Here is a 25567-nt window from a genome sequence, read left to right on the forward strand (position 1 = left end):
GTAAGACTAACTGTATTTCCCTCCATCCTATCCTGCCCCCCCCCATTTATTCTATTCGCTCTTTTGACCTTATCCCTCCCCAAAGTGTTTTCTTCTAATTACTTCCCTCCTCTCATTTGGCCTCCCTTCTATCATCCCCTCACACTCCACTTATCCCCTTCTCCCCCACTTTCCTGTAGAATAAGATAGATTTTCATACCAAATTGAGTGTGCCTGTTATTCCCTCCTTAAGCTAAATGTGATGAGAGTAAGCTTCACTTTTTCCCTCTCACCTCCCCACTTTTCCCCTCCATTGAAAAAGCTTTTTCTTGCCTTTTTTATGAGATAATTTGCCCCATTCCATTTTTCCCTTTCTCCTCCCATTATATTCCTCTCTCACCCCTTAATTTTATTTTTTTGGATATCATCCCTTCCTATTCAACTTACTCTGTGCTGTGTGTGTGTGTGTGTGTTTAATCCCTCCAACCACCTAAATACTGAGGAAAGTTTCAAGAGTTGCAAATATTATCTTTCCATGTAGGAATGTAAACAGTTCAACTTTAGTAATTCCCTTATGATTTCTCTTTCCTTTTTACCGTTTCTTTCTTCTATTGATTCTTGTGTTTGAAAGTCAGATTCTCTATTCAGCTCTGGTCTTTTTCATCAAGAATGCTTGAAAGTCCTCTATATCATTGAATGACCATTTTTTCCCTTGAAATATTATACTCAGTTTTGCTGGGTTGGTGATTCTTGGTTTTAATTCCAGTTCCTTTGACTTCTGGAATATCAAATTCCAAGCCCTTCGATCCCCTAATGTAGAAGCTGTCAGATCCTGTGTTATCCTCTATCCTGTATCAAGTATTTCCACAATACTTGAATTATTTCTTTCTGGCTACTTGCGATATTTCCCCCTTGACCTGGGAACTCTGGAATTTGGCTGCAATATTCCTAGGAGTTTTTCTTTTGGGATCTCTTTCAGGAAGTGATTGGTGAATTCTTTCAATATTTATTTTACTCTCTGGTTCCAGAATATCAGGGCAGTTATCCTTGATAATTTCATGAAAGATGATGTCTAGGCTCTTGTTTTGATCATGGCTTTCAGGTAGTCCCCTAATTTTTAAATTGTCTCTCCTGGATCTATTTTCCAGGTCAGTTGTTTTTCCAATGAGATATTTCACATTACTTTCCATTTTTTCATTCTTTTGGTTTTGTTTTGTAATTTCTTGGTTTCTCCTAAAGTTATTAGCTTCTATCTGCTCCATTCTAATTTTTAAAGAACTATTTTCTTCAGTGAACTTTTGAACTTTTACCATTTGGCTAATTCTGCTTTTTAAAGCATTCTTCTCCTCATTGGCTTTTTGGGCCTCTTTTGCCATTTGGGTTAGTATATTTTTAAAGGTATTAATTTCTTCTGCATTTTTTTTTTTGTTTCTTTTAGCAAGCTGTTGACTTGCTTTTCATCATTTTCTTGCATCATTCTCTTTTGTCTTCCTAATTTTTCTTCTACCTCTCTTACTTGACTTTCAGAATCCTTTTTGAGCTCTTCCATGGCCTGAGACCACTGCATATTTATTTTGGAGGTTTTGGATGCAGAAGCCTTGACTTTTAGGTCTTCCTCATCCAAAAAGATGGAAGAAAATACCTGCTCAGCAAGAAAGTAACCTTCTATTGTCTTACTCTTTTTCTCTTTTTTAGGCGTTTTCCCAGCTAGTTACTTGACTTTTGAGTTTTTTGTCAATTGGAGGGTATACTCTGGGCACCTGTAAGTTCTCAGTTCCTCCAAGGTGGCACAATCAAGGGAGAGGAGTTTACTCCTCTCCTGAACTGCTCTCTGGTCTAGGAGCAACTACAAGCACTATTTTCTGCCCAGGATCTGCCAGTAGAATTCCCTCTCCCCAACTGCCTCCATCTCCACCACGTCAGCCAGCTCTCCTCCTCAGGGCTGAGATCCAGATCAGCAGCTCAATTCCCCTAGGGTTTTTAGGCCAGGGTTCCAACCATGGAAGCTGCCACCGCCTGGGGCCAGGGCTAGACCACTGCCCCACTGCATTCCTTTCTCACGCAGGTGAAAGAGCTTTCCCACTGATCTTTGAAGCTGCCTTTGGAGTTTGTGGGTTGAGGAATCTGGGAATCGCAGCTGCTGTCAGCAGCACCTTGAAGCCTGCTCCTGTCCTGTCCCAGCTGCGCAGCCAAGGCCAGGCAGCGCTCTGCTCTGCTCCGCGCCCTGTGTGATAGACTTTTGCTGTTGGCCTTCCAAGCTACCTTGTGCTGGAAATCTCTTTCACTCTGCTGTTTTGTGGCTTCTGCTGCTCTAGAATTTAGTTAGTCATTTTTTACAAGTGTTTTATGGGCTAAGGGGGAGAGCTTGTACAGATCTGTCTTTCTGCTTCTCCATCTTGGCTCTGACCCACCCCACCCCATGCCCCGACCTTTATCTTGCTGCCCCCTGAAATTTTCCTCCTGACACTTTCTTTATACTCTTTTTACACTCACTCACATAATAATCACAAGTCATTTGAGATGGTCAGAACCTGAAGAAGCAGATGTCATTAGTAAACACTGGAAATTTCCAGCCATTGTTTCAATGGATTTTCTCTCTTTTGTGCTGTCTCCCTTCTAAGAGACCCTTATCCTTATCTTATGTGATAATCCCAACTCTTAAGTCTCTCTTCTGAATTATTTATTTGCTCGATTTTTGTAATTTTTTTCCAATTTCCTGTGTTGTGTGTTTCATTTTGGAGGTGGAAGTAGACAAAGAATTTCATCAGCTCTCTGGTATAGAAAAGACTGACCTCATAAAACTTTATTCAGATAATTCCACCTATCTTTGTAGTAGGTTCTACAGATTTTAGAGAACTGTTCTACCCAATTTAATAGGCTCTAGGAATAATCCAAATTCTTTATCAAACACTACCTGTCTCTACCCATTGGGGGTAATTATTTTAGAGCACTCTCTCATAGCACTTTTGCTTTAAACTTTGTATGTTTGATCACATATAGTAACACTTTTTCTCATTCCTGCCCATTGGAATGTTACTACTCATCATTTTACTACTTTGTTATACTGCTTTAATTTTTTAAAAAATGTCTACATTTTCATTTGTCCTTTATTCACTTATGTGTAACAATTTCTTTTTCTTTTTATCTTTCATCCTACTTGTCTAGGCTGAAATGACATAGTATTATTTATTAATAATGATTGTGATTTTATTATTCCTTTTCTCTGACATATTCAAGTTTCAGAACAAATTACTGTCACAATCATCATTTCAGAATATTGGAAATTAAGAATAAAGTCAGAGCAAGAAAGAAAATATAAAGGAAGGTTACATAAAAAGAAGAAACAAGCAATTATAGTTGCAAACCATTAGAGACCAGTTACTTCAGTCTTAATGTCAAAGAAGCTGTTGCATAGAGCAGTATCCCCTCATCTTCCTTCTCTCATTTTCCCTGAGATACTCTATCTCTCTCTCTCTCTGTATACATGTGTTCTGTGTCTTCTCTTTCTGTCTCTCTGTCTCTCTTAAATACTTTGAAGTACTAGTGTTAAGGGATCAATTAGGTGGCTCAGTGGATAGATTGCTAGACCCAGGATCAAGAAGACCTGAGTTCAAACAGCTTTGGACGTTTATTAACTTTATGACCCTGGACAAGTCACTTAACCTCTTTCTGCTTCAGTTCTCAAATCTGTAAGATGGAGATAGCAATATCACTGACCTTCCAGAATTCTTGTGAGGATCAAATGAAATAATATCTGTAGAGTGCTTTGCAGTCGAAATTTCCGTATAAATATATTTTTAATATAAGGTTAATGGCACAGTATGCTATGCTACTTCCATATTAAGCACATGATCAGCCCCCCTCCTCCTTCATTGTCCACTGTCTTCTTTCTTATCACTTTTGCTAATACCACTTTGTAGTATCATCAAGTCACCATATCCCCTCTCTCTATTATCTGCCCACTACTAATAGTAAGGTTCATTGTTCTTTTGTGTTCACCCAAGTATTTGAGCATAGGAGGCAGCCAGACTTTAGAGATAGTTAGTTACTTAAATGTTTTTACTTTTATTTTAGGTAAAACATTTCAGACTTTTAAATATAATGAATCTTTTTTTAATTCTTTGCAATATGATGTAAGTGTATTTATGATCCCTGGTTCCGAAGAGACATAGGACAATTTTTTATTTTAAGTTTTCAACATTCATTTCCACAAAATATTGAGTTCCAAATTTTCTCCCCATCTCTTTCCTCTCCCTACCTCAAAATGCCTTGCATTCTGATTGCCCCTTCTACCACTGTACCCTCCCTTCTCATACCCCTTCCTTCATTTATCCCCATGTTCTCTCTTGTCCTGTAGGGCAAGGTAAATTTCTGTACCCCATTACCTGTATTTCTTATTTCCCAATTGTGTGCAAACACAATTCTCAACATTTGTTCCAAAAAGATTGAGTTCCAACTTCTCTTCCTTCCTCCCTCTCCACCCATCCCCACTGAGAAGCAATTCACTATAGGCTATATATGTGTAGTTTTGCAAATGACTTCCATAATAGTCATGTTGTGTAAGACTAACTGTATTTCCCTCTGTCCTATCCTGCCCCCCATTTATTCTTGTCCTTGACCTTGTCCCTCCCCAAGAGTGTTAACTTCTAATTGCTTCCTCCTCTCATTTGCCCTCCCTTCCATTGTCCCCCCCCCACTCTGCTTATATCCCCTTCTCCCCTACTTTCCTGTAGTGTAAGATAAATCTGATGAGAGTGAGCTTCACTTTTTCCATCACACCTCCTCCCTTTTCCCCTCCATTTGAAAAGCTTTCTCTTGCCTCTTCCATGAGAGATAATTTGCCCCATTCCATTTCTCCTTTTCTCCTCCCAATATATTCCTCTCTCACCCCTTAATTCTATTTTTTTAGATATGATTCCTTCCTATTCAACTCACCCTGTGCTGTGTGTGTGTATGTGTGTGTATGTATGTATAATCCCTCCAACTACCCAGATACTGAGAAAAGTTTCAAGAGTTACAAATATTATCTTTTCATGTAGGAATGTAAACAGTTCAACTTTAGTAAGTCCCTTGTGATTTCTCTTTCCTGTTTACCTTTTCATGCTTCTCTTGATTCTTGTGTTTGAAAGTCAGATTTTCTTTTCAGTTCTGGTCTTTTCAACAAGAATGCTTGAAAGTCCTCTATTTCACTGAATGACCATTTTTTCCCCCTGAAGTATTATACTCAGTTTTCCTGGGTAGGTGATTCTTGGTTTTAATCCTAGTTCCTTTGACTTCTGGAATATCCTATTCCAAATCCTTCAATCCCTTAATGTAGAAGCTGCTCGATCTTGTGTTATCCTGATTGTATTTCCGCAATACTTGAATTGTTTCTTTCTAGCTGCTTGCAATATTTTCTCCTTGATGTGGAAACTCTGGAATTTGGCTACAATATTCCTAGTTATTTCCCTTTTAAGATCTCTTTCAGAAGGTGATCAATATTTATTTTGCCCTCTGGTTATAGAACAATTTTTTAAAAAGAAAAATGAAGTCGATATTTTAGACTAATCCTAAATTCTAGAGACAATTTAATCAAATAATCTTGGACAAGTTTCAGATTATGTAAAAAAAGTAGATAATCCCCATGCCTACTTATTGTTCTACATGGTAAGATACTGTTTTTAAAGACATGCTTTTCAAAAATAAAAGCTCATTCTTCTTGTGAATGAGGTTGAATAGTGGGCCCAATAAGATCTTGATTTGGAGATCAGAATTTAAATTAAATAAGCAGGATTCAATTAGGTAATTTAATGATATATTCTAGGTGTTCTTCTGCATTTTTTGAGGAAGAACGAGCAGCATTAAAACAGAAACGGCAAAAAATTCGGCTCCTACAACAAAGGAAGGTCGCAGATGTTTCCCAATTCAAAGATCTTCCTGATGAGATTCCTCTCCCTTTGGTCATTGGGACAAAGGTCACAGGTAAGAGAAGGCGGATACACCATACTCCAATAAAGAGGTTATCTGAAAATGTGTCAGGAAGAGCATGAGCTGAGCAGATAATTGCAAATTAGAAGCTAAAACTTACAAACTTGCCAATTATTTATTAAAGTCAGACTGCTTCTTCATGTTTGACATATGTGATTTTTAGTTATCAATAAAAAAATTATATATAGTCAATCCTCAGTTTTCATGGAACTAATGTTCCTAGGAGGCAAAAAATGTAAATGTTGATACACTGAACCCATGGGAAATAGGAGATTAAGTTCCCACAACCACCAAAAACTTAATCTTTCACCCTTTTCTGCGTGCAATTCTTTATAATAAAACATTAATTCTGATAGTATTTACTTTTCCTAACGCAGTAACCATGAAATCACCCATAAAATGCAATACACAAAGTAAAATTGGTAACATACAAAACATTTTTTCTCACTGGTAATTCCCTAGAATCCTTACTTTTGTGCTAACATCTTAATTTTTAAAAAAAACCAAAACATTTATTTCAGATAATATTCACTTTTTATAACACATGAAATCTATAGTATAATAAATCCTGGACAGCAAATAAAAATCTTAAGACAAAAAAATTTTTTAACTTGAATCTTGCCTTCTTCCACTGTGTCAAATGGTGTTGTAAGGGCATTGTACTCTATTCTGTAATGCTGTAAACCCCAATAAAAACCTAGAGAGAGGTTCTTGGGACTTTAATCACTGGTGTCAGAAGATACCAAGATTGATGAGATTTTAACATCACCTCTCACACTCTGTCTTTCATGGCTGGTGGAAAGCATTTAAGTAGATCATAAAGGACACACCAGCTTAAAATAATTTGTCAGTGACATCTGCTTCATATGCTATTTGAGGTCCTTAAGGGTCTCCCAGCTGATGAAGACTGCAGACAGTCTGGAATGAAGTTTATCTTTCACACCTTTGCTTTCTCACTAAAGCACATTGCTGACTCTGCATCCTTGGTCTTAGAGCCCAAAGGCTCATACTTTGGCATAATTGCAACACAAAACTTGAGTTTTAAAGATAAACAATGAAAATATGCATCAAATGCAGAGGGAGCTCTTTACATTGCTAGGGTGAACAAACTGAAGTAGGTATTTTAGACTGAGCCTAAATTCTAGAGACAATTTAAGTGAAGTGCCCAGTAGAATACCAGATCCTCCACAAACTGGAGCATGTTATGTCTCTCATTTTTTTCCTCTAACTGTGAATGTGCACAGTTGCCAATGTGAAAGTGAATATATGGTTACTAATAGAATCATGCACATGCTGGAAGACATGAAAGTTAAATGGATGAATGTTGAAGATTAACTGTATATCCATATTTATTTCAAAATAGACTTCAGCAAATTAATTGTTGTTGTGTTCATCCTTTGTTTTTGAAGAACACCATGACATCAGAGAAATGATGACATGACTTGCACCTGACTTTGTTTTGAGTGAGGGAGGGCTATGCAAGGTCACCAGCCTCACTTTCTCCTCCTGAGCCATGTGGATCCAGTGACCACATATTGATCAGAATGACTGGAGATGACCAAGGATGCAATGGGAGACCTTGACCTTTTTAGGCTAGGCCTTTTGATGTACTCACTTTGAGGGAGGTAACTCCATCGAGTGAATATTCCTCTTGAAGAAGTAGTCAGGGAATGACCCTTTTAATGAGCAAAAGAAAAGAATTACTACATCAGAATGGGAGGGGAAGAGAAACTGTTACTATTCATAATCACTCTAAGCCAGCCATTAAATGGAGCTTGAGCAGGGACCTATTGCTATCCAATTTATGGTCTTCAGAGTGCATTGGGTTTAAGGTTTTGGGAACAAGAAGGAAAGAAGGAAGGAAGGGAGGGAGGGAGGAAATCTAGCCAGTAAACACCAAAGGAAGGGGAGAGAGAGACAGAAGGGAGAGGATGAGCTGGGTTACCACTCAGGCACCTCAGTCTACTTACAGTGTTTGTCCTTCGTTTTCAAAGAACACCATGACATCAGAGAAATGATGAGATGACTTGCACTTGGCTTGGTTTTGAGTGAGGGAGAGCTGTGCAAGGTCATCCTCAACAAATTAATAAATATTAACCCTAAGATGAAGTTTAGAATTTCTTAACACTTGCCAAATAACTCAAGATAAAGACTCTCAAAACTTCTAAAATTATCCTTAAAAATGTTTTAGATATTTTCTCATCCTGATAGTTTCTAATCCTAATAATTTTCACCTATTTTTGAGTTTACTTATTTTGTTTACAAGTGCTGCTTTCTTTACTCCTTGAAATTAGAAATAGTAGTTGAATAATAAATACTAAATTATTCCATTAATTTAATATAGCTTTATATACATTTCTGATTTATACCAGTGACTTCACAGAAGTGCAATGACTATGTAATATGATAAAATAAGAAAGCATTATTGTAGAAGTATCACAAAATGCACCCAAGTTGAGCTAGACTTAAACAGCTTATATTATCCAATAGAGAATAGAAGATAAATATTTGACCCAAGTATATACGTATGAACTGTGTGTTCATCCTTCATTGCCAAAGAAGACCATGCCATCGGAGAAATGATGACATGACTTGCACTTGACTTTGTTTTGAGTGAGGGAGGGCTGTGCAGGTCACCAGCCTCACTTCTCCTCCAGAGCAATCTGAATCCAGTGACCAGATATTCATCAGGATGACTGGAGATGACCCAGGATGAGGCAGTTGGGGTTAAGTGACTTGCCCAAGGTCACACAGCTAGTGAGTGTCAAGTGTCTGAGGTGAGATTTGAACTCAGATCCTCCTGACTCTTGCACTGGTGCTCTATCCACTGCATCACCTAGCTGATATATATGAATAAAAATTTAGTAAATAACAAGTGTGGTTTTGAGAAGGAAAGGTAGGTTAGTGATTGTATTGTGATTAGAGAATAGACAGTATTAATCAGAGAGCATTTCCTAAAGGAGGTAGACCTATTATTATGTTTCATACAGAGGTATGTAAGGAAGTATCTTGGTAAATATTAGAGGAAGGGTTCTAAAGGAAAGCGGTTTTAGAACAAATTGAACAGAAATTCGAGTGGGCAAAGGGTGATGATCATTTATTAAATTAGTGTATCATAATGGATAGAGAACTGTCCAGAGAATATAGGAAGACCTATATTCAAGACCCTCCTCTGCCACATGCTGAGTATGACCATGGACAATTCACCGAACTTCTTGGTGCTCTGGGATATAATCTTCACATGGGATAACTATATTAAGAGGACAACAAGAAGTGAGAGAAGACACAGAAGTGTCAATAAGTAAATGTACACTTAAGATTTAGATAGGTTTTTAGAGGACCTGTCAGTCCTAAAGCTCAGGATACTGATTGATCACTCAGTGCTACATAATATTCCATATCAAAAAAGCTCCTTTTACTAATAGAATCTTACAGTTTTTGCGATTCGTCATTTCATATTTGAAATGAAGAATGAATTTACATTTGGGTTTGTCTGATGCATTTAGTATGTTTGAATTCATAGCAAGTTACTGGTGGAACCCTCAGTTTTACTGTGAAATATCAGAAATAACTTTCATGTACTGCAGTAGCTTTTCATACTCTTCTAACACATTTACAAAATATTTAATTTTTGTCTGTATGTGACACATGCCCCTACTAAATATAAACTCCATAAAGGAGGTAGGTAGGTACTTTAGCTTAATTATATGTTGATCTCCCCCACTACCTAGCATAGTGCTCTGCATATATCATATTTAATAAACTTTTGACTTCAACTGCATTGAAAGTGCATGTACTTAACAGAAGTCATAGGATCATAGATTTAGAGCTCAAGAACTCTTAGAGGTCATTTAAATCAACCCTCAGTTTGTCCTTTTGTGACTATTTTATAGTTTTCCACAAGGCAAACTATATCATTGAGATATACACATATCATAAAGTATTATCAAGACAACTGATCATTGACTTCCCTTTTAAAAAGTAATTTCCATGATTTTTAGTCCTAATACCATCTTTGAAATGGCATTAAATAGTATAAATCTTGGTGTTTACATTTATATATATATGAAGTGTATAAAATATATGTAATAAAGTTTTATTTTAAAGATTCTGTGCATCCTCCAACCATTATTATATTTTTATTTCATTTCTCAGCGCGATTGCGTGGTGTTCATGATGGCCTCTTTACTGGACAGATAGATGCTGTAGACACACTTAATGCTACTTATAGAGTTACGTTTGATAGAGCAGGACTTGGAACCCATACTGTCCCTGATTATGAAGTTCTGGTGAGTAGAATTTCTAGTATTACGTATGTTAATATAAATTTTATATTACATGTTAATATAAAATATTCACATAAGTCATATTTCTTGATCTAAAATTTGAGAATGCATGGGAAGAGTGATTAGTAAATTCATAGTCCTGTTCTTTGGGACTACATAGAACTACAGAGGTGAGGGATAGGAATCTACAGAGAAGTCCTACAGTCCCACAGTCGGCTTGAATGTTCTGCAGCTCCCAGGTTCCTTTATGTAGATAGGGGTAAACTCCAGCTGTGTTCCATTACCCAAATTAGGGTTTAAATGTGTAGTGACTCTAAAGTCTTTAGGATTATACCTCAAAGCCTGTTAGTCTAGGTCCTGTGCAAGTCTCAAGGATAAAAGTACCTTGTATTGGTGTTAAATATTCTGTTTTTAAATATGTTCTCCTGTATCTTGTTTCCTGTTTTCATAGGAATAAGAAACTATTTTTTTTTTGTTTTTTCGTTTATTTTGTTTTTTGTTTTTGTGATTTTGGAGATTTGAGTAAATTGAGGCATAAAGACAAGTAATAAATCTAAGGAGAAGCAATGTGGCTTATGGAATAGGTAGCTAGGAAGGTCTAGGTTCAAGTTCTGCCTCTGATGCATCCTGACTATGTGACCCTGGGCCATTCAACCTCTCAGTGCTCTAGGCAGCTCTCTGAGAGAGAAAGGCCTGACTTGCATTGATGGGGGAACTTCCTTACCAGGGAATTCCCAATTCCATTGAAGTCACAAGGCTAGTTCCTGTCTATATTCCTATTATATCCAAGATCATAGAGCTAATTAATGGACAAACTGGACCCACATACAGTGGTCAAGTACTCTTTCTACTAAGTTGATAGATTATTGTTTCATGATCGTGATGGTCAGAGTTCAGCAACTTTATACTGAGTGTATTATGAGCTCATATGAATCATTATTTATGTTACTTATTCCTAAAAAAATAATCTCCAAGTTAATGGTCCTTAAAATTAATTTGGGATGAATTGATTTCAAATAACGAAAATAATTATATTTTGCCTTTCTTAGGAATGAACTGTCAGCAAACATTTATTAAGTACCTGTTATCTTCCAGGCATTGTGCTAAGCTTTAGGATTACAGAGTGAGGCAAAAACCAAATAAACAAAACCCAGTCCCTGCTCTAAAGGAGTTCACATTATAATAAGGGAGACAGCATTTAAACAATTATGTACAAACAAGACATAAATAAGATAAATTGCAGAAAATCTCAAAGGGAAGTCACTGAGATTAAGCGGAACCGGGAAAAGCTTCTTGCGAAGATGGGACGTTAGCTGAGACTTAAAGAAAGCTAGGGATCCAAGAAACTCTCTTAACTACAAGTTAAAAATAAATTGCCAGTCTGCATTGGCAGAGTCTCATATTATTGTAATCACGTGTCCTCCTCCCCAAAAAAGAGAGTGTAAGCTGTAGCTTTTTTTATGCTGTTAAGCATTATGCTGTAAGTTGAAAGATCAATTTTCAGCCTGGTGCTGCATTTAGTTCTTGATGACAATATTGATAAAAGCCAAGGACATGAATTTGTCATCTATGAAATAGGTTATTTAACTTTTGAAACAAAAAGAGAAGAAAATAGCCATGTTTTCAAAAAGTAAATCATACTTATTTAAGCTTTGAAGGCTTCACCCATCTACTTTTAGAGGGGGAAGAGGCTTTGATGATTGTACTTTTAATAAATCATTTTTTATTATAACTGTTTATAACATTACAAATGATTATATTTAATACTTAGTGATCTAATTTTGCTTCCCTGCAGAATTAATAACTCTCTTTTCTAAGCCCTCTCTGATTATAGGTCAGTGTATACTAACCTTAGGGTTATCACAGTTAATAGATCAAGTCTTCACATTTGCTTTCCAAGAAAGGATTTCTTTTATCCATGTAATTTCTTCATAGAACTAACAAATATTCCTCCCTAGACAGAAAAACCTTTACTTTGGTTTTCATTAGAAAAATATCTACATGTGGACTGACCTAGAAACCTCTTAAGGTTGCCATAGAATACCTGTGTCTGTCTTAAATTTTCTAATGAAAATTTACCCACTCTTTTTAGTTGATACAACTTCTTATCCCCAAAAAAGCATGATTTACAAACTCTTGAGAAAAGTTAAACTCTTGATCTTTGACTTATTGAACACGTTAACAGGTAAGCTCTGACCTAATTAGTGTACTGATTACATAATAATATAAATTCTGTGAACCTTAAATTACTGGTAGCATGTTTTGAACTTTCATAGAAATTAACATGAAGCATTTTCCGTCTCCCAAAAGAGCAACGAACCTCATGAAACAATGCCAATTGCAGCCTTTGGACAAAAACAGCGGCCTTCTCGATTTTTCATGACTCCACCACGGTTACATTACACTCCTCCTCTCCAGTCGCCAATTACAGTAAGTGATGTTTTGAAAATTCTATCAGTGTTTTGTGTTCATGCTGTGAGATTTCAGTAATTTAGTGTACATACTTATTAATATGGAATATAGATGATATGTCCTAACAAGTTACTCAAATTATTTTATTCTATAAGGAGAATAATTGAATTTTGAACAGTTAGGAAATACTTAGAAATATTTTTCATCATATTAGGATTTCAGTGAAATGGAATTTGGAATAAAGAAATTTGTTCTGTATCTGAAATACTAAAAGTTAAAATACATTCTTTTGAGCAGCAAGCTGTTAAATTATCCCAACTCCACACCCCTCTCTCCTTTTTTTTGTAGGATAATGATCCTTTATTAGGACAGTCACCATGGAGAAGCAAACTTCCAGGTTCAGATACTGAAACATTAGGTGGTTTTCCAGTGGAATTCCTTATCCAAGTAGTAAGTATTTCTTTTAAGTAGTAAGTAGCAAAATTTTTTTTATTGTCAGAGGTTTTATTTTATCACTGTTATAACTGAACCTTTTAATGTCATTTCATACTCAAAATAGTATCAAAATAAATTTATTTTATGTGGTTTTTTTTTGTCAACACATACTGGTCCTGATTTTAACTTCTAATAAGAGTAAATTAAAAACTTTTCTAGTGACTTTGATATTTGAAAATCTTACATCTTTTCTGTTGAACTTATTCTTATCTTTTCTAGTTCTTATTTTGTCATTTTGTTATTAAAACCTCGTGACATTTTTCTATATATTAATTATGTTTTTATGTATATATTGTTACCTCAAATTATTTCACGATCATTCAACTTATTAATTTTCATAATACCTTTATTCCTGTATAGGCAGAAAGAACTGAGCTTTTTTTTCAGGACATGAACAATTGCTTTTTAAACTATTAGTTTGACCAACCTGTTGACTGGATGTTGTCACGTGTCTTAATATATTATTCCCACTTTATCCCTGAATTACCTGCATTCAGAATTTGTTATCGGCTCTTAAAGTAGTAGTGTGAGTTTGTGAGCAATCAAATGAGTTATGTATGTCATTTAATCCTTATCCGATTTGAAGTTTTTGAAAACAGCACTTTAATTTTAAATAAGAATAGATGGGGTACCATTACAGTGGTACATAACAACTGTCATGTTCACATCAAAGCAGCATTAAAACTAAGAATCACTTGTGAAAATAATATATTTCTGATCTAAGACAATTCCAAAAGACTCATGATGGAAGATGTTGTCCTCATCAAGAGAAAGAGTATGGAGTCTGAACGCAGATCGAAGCATACTGTTTTCCCTTTTTTGTTTTTTCCTTCTCATGGTATTTCCCTTTTGTTCTGATTCTTCTTTTACAACATGACATGTAGAAGTGTGTTCAAAATGATCATACATGTATAGCCTATATCCTATTGCATGTTGTCTTGGGGAAGGGAGGGAGGGGGATTTAGAACTCAAAATCTTATAAAAGTGAATGTTGAAAGCTAAAAATAAATAATTTTTTAAAAATAACGTATTTCTTTGATAGGGGAATTTAAATTAAGAATCCTCATGAGAGGTATGCTTGTATTTTGTGTGTGTTTAGAACTATATCTCCTTCAAGTTTTCAAAGAAATGTAACCTATTACAAACAAGTTTAATTCTCATGGAAAGAAAGCGATCCACATTTGTAACTGAAATATTCTCTTAACTACAGCATAAGTGATATAACATAAAAATCAGTAGTTAATTACCTGTCTTTATCAGAGTCATTAGTCATTTAAAAATTCATGCAATTTGTAACATATATAGCCTGTTTTTAAAAGTGTCTATTCTTATTTTAATAGGCATATGAAATGACTTAAAACGAAAGATTCCTGTGTTAAAAGAACTAAAGTTTTTGGTATTTTCCTTTGAATGATGAAGATAACAATGGCAATATTATATTCTTATGTAATACTTATATTCATAATTTTGAATGTATTCTAACGTCAGCCAGTAGTGAGAACAATTTTTTTAAGTACTAGCCATTTAGCTAGTATTAGCTTTATTTCTTAACTATAATTTCATCTCAACGTGAAGAAAAAACCTGTACAAAAAATCAGATACCTAATATCTTTGTGTCTTTTGTAGAGAACTGCCAAAATCTATTGTTTAAATTATTGTGAAAAGTTGGAAATCTGATGGCTTTTAAAATTTATATTTTATTGGGTCTTTTGTAATAAATAAAAGACATTTTATTTTAGCATACTTTCTATATTTTATTTCCAAAACATTTCTTCTTTTTTTGTTTGTAGACAAGATTATCAAAAATTCTTATGATTAAGAAGGAGCACATCAAGAAATTAAGAGAAATGAACACAGAAGCAGAAAAATTGGTAAGGATATTTCAGTTTTTTATTTGTTTGAATTTACATATTGAACTTTGTTATTTACAAGGATTTTTTTAAGTGTTATTTAAGAAAATGTTGAAATAAGTATATTTCATGAGTCCTCGTTTAATATAAGTATCTTGCAAAATGTAGCAGGTATGTTTTGGACAGATGTACCATAAAATGAAATCCTAGAAGTTAAACCCCATTTCCCCATTGGTTTAATATTTAAATTGGAATTATGGGAAAATGAGGTAATATTAGTACCTGGAGACTTATTTGACTCCATGTCCTTGAGAGATCTCAGTGTGGCTCTCTTCAGTCACAGTGTTAAGAAGCTGATCACACGTTTACTTTAGTTGATGCTGCTTCATCTGCATAGAACAATAGCAAGCAGGAAAGTTAGCTTCCCATTTTGAAGATGGTTAGCTACAGAGCTTTAAAAAATACAAAATAGAACTTCTTCATTTAGAATTGATAAGACAGGGAAATAGCTGTTTTAGAATCTTCAAATAAGATAAAATTAATCCCCTATTTTATTGATTTTAGAAACTCAAATTTGTTATCCTAATTTTTGTATGATGAGAAATAACTGATACTCTAAAAAATTTTACATAAAGGAAAGGGAAACTGCAATAACATTTTGCTCTTATCAAGTGTTTGCATGTATGTATATAATGCAGGAGGCAAATGGTGGAACAGTGGGTCATATCAAGGGGTTGGCAGTATGGTACAGCGGAAAGAACCTTGGATCTGAAACCAGAGTACCTGGGTTTCCATCTCTGATGCTACCTGTTTGCCCTTGAGGAAGTCACTTCACCTCCCTGGACTTCAGTTTCCTCATCTGTAAAATGAAGGGGTTGGACCTAATGGCCTCTAAGTTCTTCCAGCTCTAACTTTGTGATCCGTTTAAAACTGGAATTCTTACTCATACATCCATGTAATTTTAGAGCTGAAAGGGGTACTAAAGATCATTTAACCCAGGAATTCTTAACCTGGGGTCTGGTAACTTTTTTCCCCCAATATCTTGGTAACTATTTCAATATAATTGGTTTCTTTTGTAATTACAAACATTATTCTGAGAAGGGGCCCAGGGGCCTCACCAGATGGCTGGAAGGATAGAGAGGGGAGGGGTAGTATCTGTGATTAAGAACCCCTGAGCTAGTCCAAGGCTTTCATTTCACAGATGAAAAATAGTTCAAGAAAGATAAGCTAACTTGCCCACAATTATGTAGCTAGTTATTATCAAAGCAGAATCTAGAACTTGGGTCTCCTGACTCTCAGTCTAGCACTGTTCACACTGTGTTGTTTCCACCTACTGTACAGGTCAAAGTAGATTGTGAACTGAAAAGGGTTGGCGTACCTATTATACAGGCCTGAATATAAGGTGACTTTCCATTTCATAGTCTTTTTTATGAAAACTATAAATATTTAAGTATCCCTCATCTTAAAATAAACATTTACTTCTCTCCTATGTTTTCTCCAGTACTCTTTTAGATGTTTCTTAATAATCCCCATCAGAATCAAATTTCTTCCTAATTGTTCTTCATCTACCCCATCTTTATAATACAACTTTAAATTCGCTGGCAGAACTCCCTGGTTTCTTTCCAAGGCTCCTAAGTCCATGTTTCCTCTGTCAGTTTTACCCAACTAGACCTCTGAGGTGGCATGCCTCGGCCATAAGAACTCCGGAGAGGACATTGAGCTGGGTTGTTGGAGCTCTCAGATGGTCTTTTCCTTTGAGTAGAAGTTCTGTCTATTCTGGAGGCAGTCTAGGTGATGTCATGACCACTGTGTAACCAGAAGGGATACTTTTATAACATGTATCACTCCTTCTGTCCTGAAAGGGAAAAGTTAGTAGATACACGGTCAGATATTTGTTTGTCCAACTGCTCTGCTCCCCGAATAAATATAGTCTCCATTAGAAGGCAAGTAGATCGGCAGGACAGAGGTCAGACTTGTAGACTCGGAATTAGAAGGGACACTCGAGATCATTTGTTCTTCCTCTTACCTGTGGAGAAATCTTCCTACAGCATTCATGACAGATCCAGCCTCTATAACATATTTCCAATGATAAATAACTTAATGTTTAACAATGCAGTTATTATCCATATTCTTTTGTCTGATAGCACAATTTTTTAGTAAGTTCTTTCTTAAAGTTGAACCAAAATCTGCCTCCTTATAACTTCCTTCTCCACTACCTTCCCAACTGACCCTAGTTCTGCTTTATCTGCTCCCTCCTGTATGTGACAGTACTTTAAATTTAAAAACAGCTGTTGTGTCTCCCCTTTTCTTCGGACTAAATTTCCCTGGTTCTTTGAACTGTTGCTTATGTATAATTGGATTTCTAGGCCTGCTGTCATTATACTTGTTAGGCTATAGTTTGTTAATGTCTTTCTTAAAATGTGAAATCCAGAATTGAAGACAGTATTCCAGGTGTCACCTGCTCAACACAAAGTACAGTGGGACTGTTACTTCCCGTGATCTCAATACTTTACTTCATTCATGCAACCTAACATTACACTAGCTTTCTTAACAGCCTTATTACATTTTTGGCTCATTTTAACCTTATGGTTAATTTGAAACCTCAGATCTTTTTCACATAAACTGCTGCCAAGCCAGATCTTTCTCATCCTGTATTTGTATAGTTGATTGGTTGAACCAAAAATGCAGGACTTGGAGATGTTTGCCTTCAGAGCCAGTTTATTAAGAGCCACACAAGAAAATCAGTCTCATTACTTCATAGTAACACCTCGTTTGTGAACAAAAATGGTATTACCCACCTTATTCATCAGACTTGACTCCGAATGATTTTTCCCAAAACTCAAATCCACCCTCAAAGGACAAAGATTTGCCATCATTGAAGATTTTCAAAAGAATGTGCTGCAAACTCTGAAGGCAATTTCAAAAGAGGAATTCCAAAAGTGTTTTGAACAATGGCAGCATCGTTGGAAAAAGTATAAAGCCTCCCAAGGTAACTACTTTGAAGGGGACAGCACTCATTTGAATATATAAGTTCTGGTATGTTTGTTTAAAAATGAGTCTCATTACTTAATGATCACCTGTCCTATATTTACCCCTGTTTAATTTCATCGTGTTGGTTTGTTCCAGCCTGTCAACCATTCTGAATCTTGACTCTGTCATCTGTCATATTAACTCTCTTCCCACTTTGAAGATTCGATGAATATCCCTTCTATGTCTTCATCCCAATCATTGATACAATTATTGAACAGGAAAGAACAGTCCTATGACATTCCACTACAGACATCCCTATGAAGCCATTAATCTGTAATCAGCCCTCTTTGGGGCTGGAGTTAATTCAGTTCTGAATCCACCTAACCATCCTGTCATCCAGCCCACATTTCATCATGTTATCCACAAAGATATTATAAGAGATAAGGGGTTTGCTGATCTCAAGATAAAAAATTCACCTGATCTACCAATGAAGAAAGGAAATTGGGTTATTTTGCAAATATAAGATTCATTCTTGGTGAAGCCATGTTTGACTTCTACCAATCACCACATCCTCTCCACTGTCCATGAACCATCTGTTTGATAATCTAGTAGGCCTAATAGCACAATTATTAGGATTTAAGAGCTTGTAAAATAGCACAGAAAACACTGCTAGTGGACCAAAAATAGCATTATGAGTAAAGATGGAAACAGTAAACATAAACAGATGCAGACTGATGGAAGAAAATATAGTTGTGATGGAGATTATTGAAGAAGCATCTAAAAAGATAGAAGCAATATTGGGAAAAACAAAGGAGAGCATGAGGGGTTCAAATGAAGGAAAATAAAGGGTCAGGGGCAACTATGGGAAATCGCCTTATTCAAGCCAATATGATGTCTACTCCTTTTTCTCCCCTGCCTCCCTTCCTTCCCACTTTCTTTGTAATAACAAAGGCAGGGGCAACTTGGACATATAAATAAACAATTCATCCCAGTGCTGTTGGAAATTTCTTGTAGCCATACTTAGAAATGGAAACCCAGCATTTGGGGAATACAGTTGCTTCAGAAGATGTGTGTGGCAGGGCTGGGTAGGCACCTGAAAGTCATAATAAGAAACTGAAAGTAAGGGGAAAAGAATGCTAGTCAGCAAATATGGCTTTTAAATTTTTTTTTCAGGTTTTAAATCCAAGGAAGAAAAGTTCTTTATTAGGTTTTACTCCAAGCTTTATATAAACCTGTAACTGATTACATACAAATGTGATATCCTTCATAGTTAATTTTTGAAAATGCTTTTTTAGTCACCTTGGTTTTGTTAGGAAATCTAAGTAGCAAAATACAAGATGAACCTTTCTCTCCTTTTATATAAGATTGCATTATTCTTTTAGTAGGAGCTTTCTAAAATTAAAACTTTTTTTCTTCACAGAAATCCTATTCTATGCCCATCAGCATTGAATTTCAAAGGAGATATGCAACAATTGTTCTAGATCTTGAGCAGCTGAACAAGGATCTAAACAAAGTTTTACATAAAGTTCAGCAGTACTGTTATGAGGTACTTTCCTCCTATGCTTATCTGGCGGGGATCTGGCCTCAGATTTCTTTTATTTTCTCCCTCACTCATCTTATGTCTGCATTTTGAAATAATTATGTTAGTTTGTAAGTTTTTTTAAGTGCAGGAACATAATTTATATTTTCTATGTAATTCCCCAGTATCTGTTTAAAATCGACAGTAGGTACGCAAGTGGCACTTACAAAGACTGGCTTTCTTTTCTTGTACTTCTAATACATTTAAGTATGGGGTTACTCTGAAAATTGTCCGTTGTATATGTATATATGATTGCAACATGAGGACAATTTGAGACTAAAAGTTTTTGGTTGCCTTTTTCACTTTATGCTACTCAGTAATTGAGATCAGTTTACCTTGAACTTCTTTGAACTTCTGGAAACTAGGTGTTTTAGCTTTTGAAGGAAATCATTTCTGATTGACTTCTTAAATGAATTTTTTTGCAGACACATTCCAACTTCTTTAGATAGTCTTCCCAGCTCACTCAGACTGTGTGAAGGGAGAGAATTATAGTTCACCAGTTCCTATAGTAGGTACATTAAAGGTTCATTCCATTCATTTTCTTCTCATGTATCAACTTAATCTCAGTACCAAAGAGTCTTTCCTATGCTGGCAGATCATTATTTTTCCTAGAAATTCTAGAATGGTTCTCTAGAGCAGAGGTGTCAGACATGGTACCTGCCCACATGTGGCCAGTGACATGTGACCTGAACCAGTTTAAAATGTAATTGGGAAATATTTAACAAACTCAGTAAAATATAAGTAACATTACATTTTAAAACTGAATCAGTGTGGGCCCAAAGGGATTCTTAAGTATGGATTAGTGGCCCCATTTCTATTTGACTTTGATACCGTTACTCTAGAATATAGACAAAATGATATTATAATAGAACTTATATGTGTTTGGAAGTTTTTACTTGTGAATATGTAATTTTGTGTTGAATTTTTGTATGGCCCAGAGAAAGTTTATGATGAATGTATTTTAAAAGCATTTTATTTTATATTTTAAAACATTTTATTTCTTAGAAAGCTGTTATGATCATAGATGAAGAAAACATGGTCTCTAGATATTTTTCCTCTTCCATATCTGTCCATCAACTTTAAAAATATATGTAGCTGTAATTTAAGAAGAAAATAAAGAAATGTAGAAAATATTAAGGACTTTAAAATGAACTAATTTTTCTTTCATTCAGCTTGCTCCAGACCAAGGACTTCAACCTGCAGACCAGCCAACAGATATGAGACGCAGATGTGAAGAAGAAGCACAGGAAATTGTCAGGCATGCAAATGCATCCACAGGACAACCCTGTGTTGAAAATGAAAATCTTACTGAATTGATTTCTAGACTTACAGCAATATTATTACAGATCAAGGTAAATCACTAGAAAACATTTCATTACATGTTAAGAGTAATTTTAATTTTTGTTGTTAAATTAGTATTAGTGGAGTATATTTTAATAATTTTTATATTTTAGCAAATAAGCTGTAGTTAAGTTTGAAATTTCCCTTTCTTTTAGTGTCTAGCAGAAGGAGGTGACCTGAATTCCTTTGAATTCAAATCACTTACTGATTCACTAAATGACATTAAGAGTTCAATAGATGCTTCCAATATCAGGTAAATTAACTTTTACTTTAATCTTATTTTACATTTGTTCTGATATTAAGCTATCATGGCATTTCTTTATATTTATTAATTGAAAATTATATGCATGCATGATCTAAATTTTTTATACTGGAATATTCTTTAAATAAATTTAGAATAGCTTTTCATTGACAGAATCTGCTGATAGAATAGGAACTTAATACAGCTGTTTGTTTTTTTTTTAACATAAAGGTTTCAGTGAGTTACAGATAGCGAATGTACCTTCCTACTTGATCTGTATTTAAAAAATATGTTGAAGTGTTACTTTATAAGTTGATTAGCTTATAAAGTACATATAGAGTAGAAGTAGTATCCTTATATTCAAGTATTTCTTCAGTATAATTATAGGTAATGTGTTAATGGGAAGGAATTTATTTTTCCCTCATGTCAACTCATTCTCTTGGCCAACTCCTAAGTAACTTTTCACTTTTATTTTTCAACATATTCCTTTGAATTCTGAAATATGGTTTGTTAACTGTGTTTTTTCTTTCATTAGTTGTTTTCAGAATAATGTTGAGATCCATGTTGCACATATTCAGAGTGGCTTGAGTCAGATGGGAAACTTACATGCCTTTGCAGCTAATAACACCAACAGAGACTGAAAAGAAAGTTTAATTATTCCAAACGTACAAGACATAGTTTTGGAAAATCTTGCTCCATTATATAGGCTTTCAACACCAAATAACCTATCTGCTGGTAAACAAGAAGACTCTCCCCAAAAAAGACATTTTAAAAATATCATGCTGCTTCATAAACCAGCATTACTGACCAGCATTATATTTATTTTATTGTTTATTTTACAAGTACAGGAGCTTTGCTTAAGTTACATGTTTATTAGCAAGTATTGTTTTAAACTGAAAATATCTGAATATATTTTAATATAACTTCAACAAAGACTATATAAACCATTTTTAAAATATGGACGAATGTAATACAACTCATGCAGACAGCTCACAGTGAAACACGAGAAGAGAAAGGGTCTTGGTGTGAATCAGTGGCGAAATGGATGGAAGTTGCTTCATCTAGAAAACTACAACTTTAGTTGTTCTGGTTGGTTGCCACATCTCGGTCTTCAAAAGATGATAAAATGAGGTGTGTGAATTCCTAGTTTTAAGGATGCCACTGGAATATGGATGGAAAATATGGACTATAAAAATGGACATGATGTATGCTTGCGAGTGTGATGTAGTTCTGTAGATCAGTTAATAGCTTTTGAAATATGTTAATTTATCATAATTTATGAAAGAAGCCTTTGTCTTTTGTCTGTTGAAGGAAAATGAAGGAGCAGAAAAAACATACTGCAAAATGCTAAGTTCCTGCGAGTGGATTTGGCATGTCTTTTCCCCTCAGTTTAGGGCAAAAGGTGCTTTTGTTTTGCAATTTATAAGAATGACTGGTAACACACTATTTTCATATTTTTGTTTGTTTGCACAACTTTTAAATCTAGATAACTGGTTATAATCGAAGTAGTATACAACTTATATAAAGACTTTTATAAAGAAAACAAAAATAACCAGTGCTATGAAACATAGAGGAAAAAAAGTTTTAAAAAAGGAAAAACTTGCCTAGGCTATTCTGGAATGTTAATCTTGTAAAAAGTATGTGTTTGGATTTCCTTTTTGTTTAATATAGAGTATTGTAAAGTTTCAGTGTAATAATTTTTTTCCAGATTTGGAATTTAGGAAATAGTTGTAGAAGTGGTTTTGATTCTTTTAGATGTCTCATAAAATGAGACTTTTTGTATGTTAATGTATAAAGAAAATTTAAACAAGGTTATTTTCAATTTGAAAATTTTGTATAGTTATAAAATGCTTCTGTATTCCTTGTTGGTATGGTGCCACTGCAAAACTTTAGGGCAGAGTATATATTTAGCTAAACTATTCAGTTAATTAAGAAATCCATAAATCTTTTATTCTCAATGACATTTGTAATTATAAATAAATTGACCTATGAAAGTTGGTATTTTTCTAAAAATTTTATTTAATAAACAGAACTATTCCCTGACGTAGAAAAGGTTTGAAATCGTGCATTAACAGTAACTCAGTCTTTTGGGGGGAAACCACAGAAATTAATCCAAGTCATTTGGAAGTAAGAATTTAATGCCATTTAATAGTGTTGGTTGTGGCTACTTATTTTTCACATATTAGTTGAATAAAATTCTGTGTTTTATATTTTACAGCAGAAACAAATGAGTTACTGCCCTGATACTAAGTCACAGACTGGCCATGTACTTATTAAAGTCTTCCTAGAACTCTCTAAGCACAATTGAATATGTGGTTGAATTTGAAGAGGGCAGTTCTTCCCTATCTTCAAAATAAAGGGGCTGTTTTTAACAAACATACCAAAACATATCTATCCAAAAGAGTGTTGTCCCCTTCAGTATAGTTACGTTGAGAGGCGATTCATTGCCTTCCAGTAAAGCAGTCGTTGTTAAACATGTTTTTTAGATCTCCCTTTTAGAATTGTCTTTAAAGCCAATTAGCCACATAGAAGATATAAAACATCCATTATTTTAGGGTCACATTTTAGTTTAACTCAAAAGAATATTAGCCAGTTTGATCATCTGTATTTACCTACTCCAGATGACTTTGTTGTGTTTATAAAAACCAAATTCCCCTTCAAAGGAGGAAGATTTGCCACCTTTGAAGATTTTAAAAAGAATATGCTATGGGCCCTGTAGATGATTCCAAAGGGAGTTTCAGAAATGTTTTAAGCAATGATAACTTTTGAAATGAAAGTATACTCATTGAAAAAATTGGTGAGAAATTTATTGATAATTTTGATACAACAGATACTTAGTCCCAGCAAATACCCAAACAAGATGACTACTTTTGGATGGATAAATTCTTGTATTGTTTTTGTTTAGTCATCATGTTAATTATATAGTCACACCCAGTACTAATGCTGACTAAATAAGTTGGAGTTGCAGAAAAATGTCATTTCATATTTAACATGGACTTGAAGTCGATTTTAATTAAATGTCAGAACTCTGAATTTGCTGCTAAACTCAGAGCATTGTCCTCATGTCTGAATTACCCTCGAGTGTTATCCATTTTTACCGCATTTGATTTGTTGAATTTCAACAGCAAAATGTTTGAATACAATCTTCATTTGCATAAGAATAAGATATTCTTGGCTGTATGCAAGATGAAACATAACAGGGTAGAGTCTTGCATTGGGGTTCAAAAACATGAACTGCCCAGATATCAGTTGATATGATAAAGACCAAAAGGTTTTGGTGAACTTTAAGCTAAATATGAACAAATGTTAACATAAGCCCAGTGTGCAGAATGAGGTAGATGATAACCAGATGTGATCTGCTTTGATCAGACCGTATGTAGACTAGCCTGCGCAGTCCTGTGCCAACTTTTGAAGGACTCCCAAAAGAATTTTGAGATCTGTAGTCTGGGTGTTTCAAGGAGGGATCTGGACCTCAATTTGAGGGAAATAGGGATTCCTTAAGTGAAAGAATTGGAGGCGTGTGGGGAATAAACATGGGTAAGAAAGCTTATCACATAGAAGACTAAAGTCAGTCGTTCTCCTTGAACCTAAATACCAGTACTACCGATGGGGAAAGGCTGCAAGGATGTGAATTTATTTCATTTTCAAGGAAAAAATTATTAACTAGTGCTGTTCAAAAATGCAGTAGTCTTCCATATAAGCTTATAGAGGTCTTCTTGCAAAGATAGAATAATAAATAATTTGTCAAATATTTTGTATAGGGAATTCATGCCTCAGTTGTGAGGCTTGAACTAAGTGAGCTTTGGGGTCCCTTCTAACTCTAAAATTTGCAGCCTTTCTACCTAAACATTAATAGTGGTTTCAGAGTCACATCACACTTTCCTGGAACCAATTTGGTGTGTGCCTAGTTCTTTCCCGTTGGCTTCTTATAATTTAAAACATGAGTTAAAGGCAAACTTTGATATAGTTAGATTTAAAAAGTTTACTTGGTTAAATTCTTGGGGTTTTAGAAACTCAAACAGGTTTCTAGTTTATAAACAGTGCTATACTTTTATCACTTGTTATGAATTTGGGAGGGACAAACCTAAAAAAAAAAATGCCTTTATGAGGGCTTTCTTGAAAGGAAAAATACCTTTTTTTTTTTAAACAAAGTTATTCCCCAAACTACTAATCTGAGTTATGTTAGTTAACACTAACTTGTGTCAGCATTAACAGTGTCTGCTCTGTCCCCAGTTTTGACAACTGTGTATATTAAAGGTTTTTTTGGCAGAAATTCATTTTGCCCCTTTAAACTGTTTTTCCATGGCCACCGTTTATATTGTCATTATCCATATTTATTGAGCATCCATTGTGTGCAAAGCACTGTATTAAGTGCTGTGTCATAAAAAATATCAAGGTTAAAATTATGTAACCCAACAAAAGTTCTGCAAAAGTACAATCCATATTC

The 25567-nt window shown here is 34.9% G+C and overlaps 1 protein-coding gene across 2 annotated transcripts in view; it reads left to right on the top strand.

Annotated features, from left to right (window-relative positions):
* The window catches only part of LIN9 (lin-9 DREAM MuvB core complex component), a 75534-nt gene extending 52374 nt beyond the window's left edge, over positions 1–23160 (top strand). The window contains exons 7-15 of one of the 2 annotated variants that reach the window (XM_072647692.1): positions 5783–5940; positions 10102–10235; positions 12543–12662; positions 12993–13094; positions 14930–15010; positions 19380–19505; positions 20711–20890; positions 21035–21132; positions 21656–23118. In XM_072647692.1, coding sequence (XP_072503793.1) covers positions 5783–5940; positions 10102–10235; positions 12543–12662; positions 12993–13094; positions 14930–15010; positions 19380–19505; positions 20711–20890; positions 21035–21132; positions 21656–21761 — 1105 coding nt within the window. In that variant the 3' untranslated portion in view covers positions 21762–23118. Of the gene's footprint in view, positions 1–5782; positions 5941–10101; positions 10236–12542; positions 12663–12992; positions 13095–14929; positions 15011–19379; positions 19506–20710; positions 20891–21034; positions 21133–21655 lie in introns of both variants that reach the window. The other variant, XM_072647693.1, reaches the window with a different exon arrangement.
* Positions 23161–25567: the final 2407 nt, after the last annotated feature.

Source organism: Notamacropus eugenii, chromosome 2, assembly GCF_028372415.1.
Source record: "Notamacropus eugenii isolate mMacEug1 chromosome 2, mMacEug1.pri_v2, whole genome shotgun sequence".
NCBI lineage: Eukaryota > Metazoa > Chordata > Mammalia > Diprotodontia > Macropodidae > Notamacropus > Notamacropus eugenii.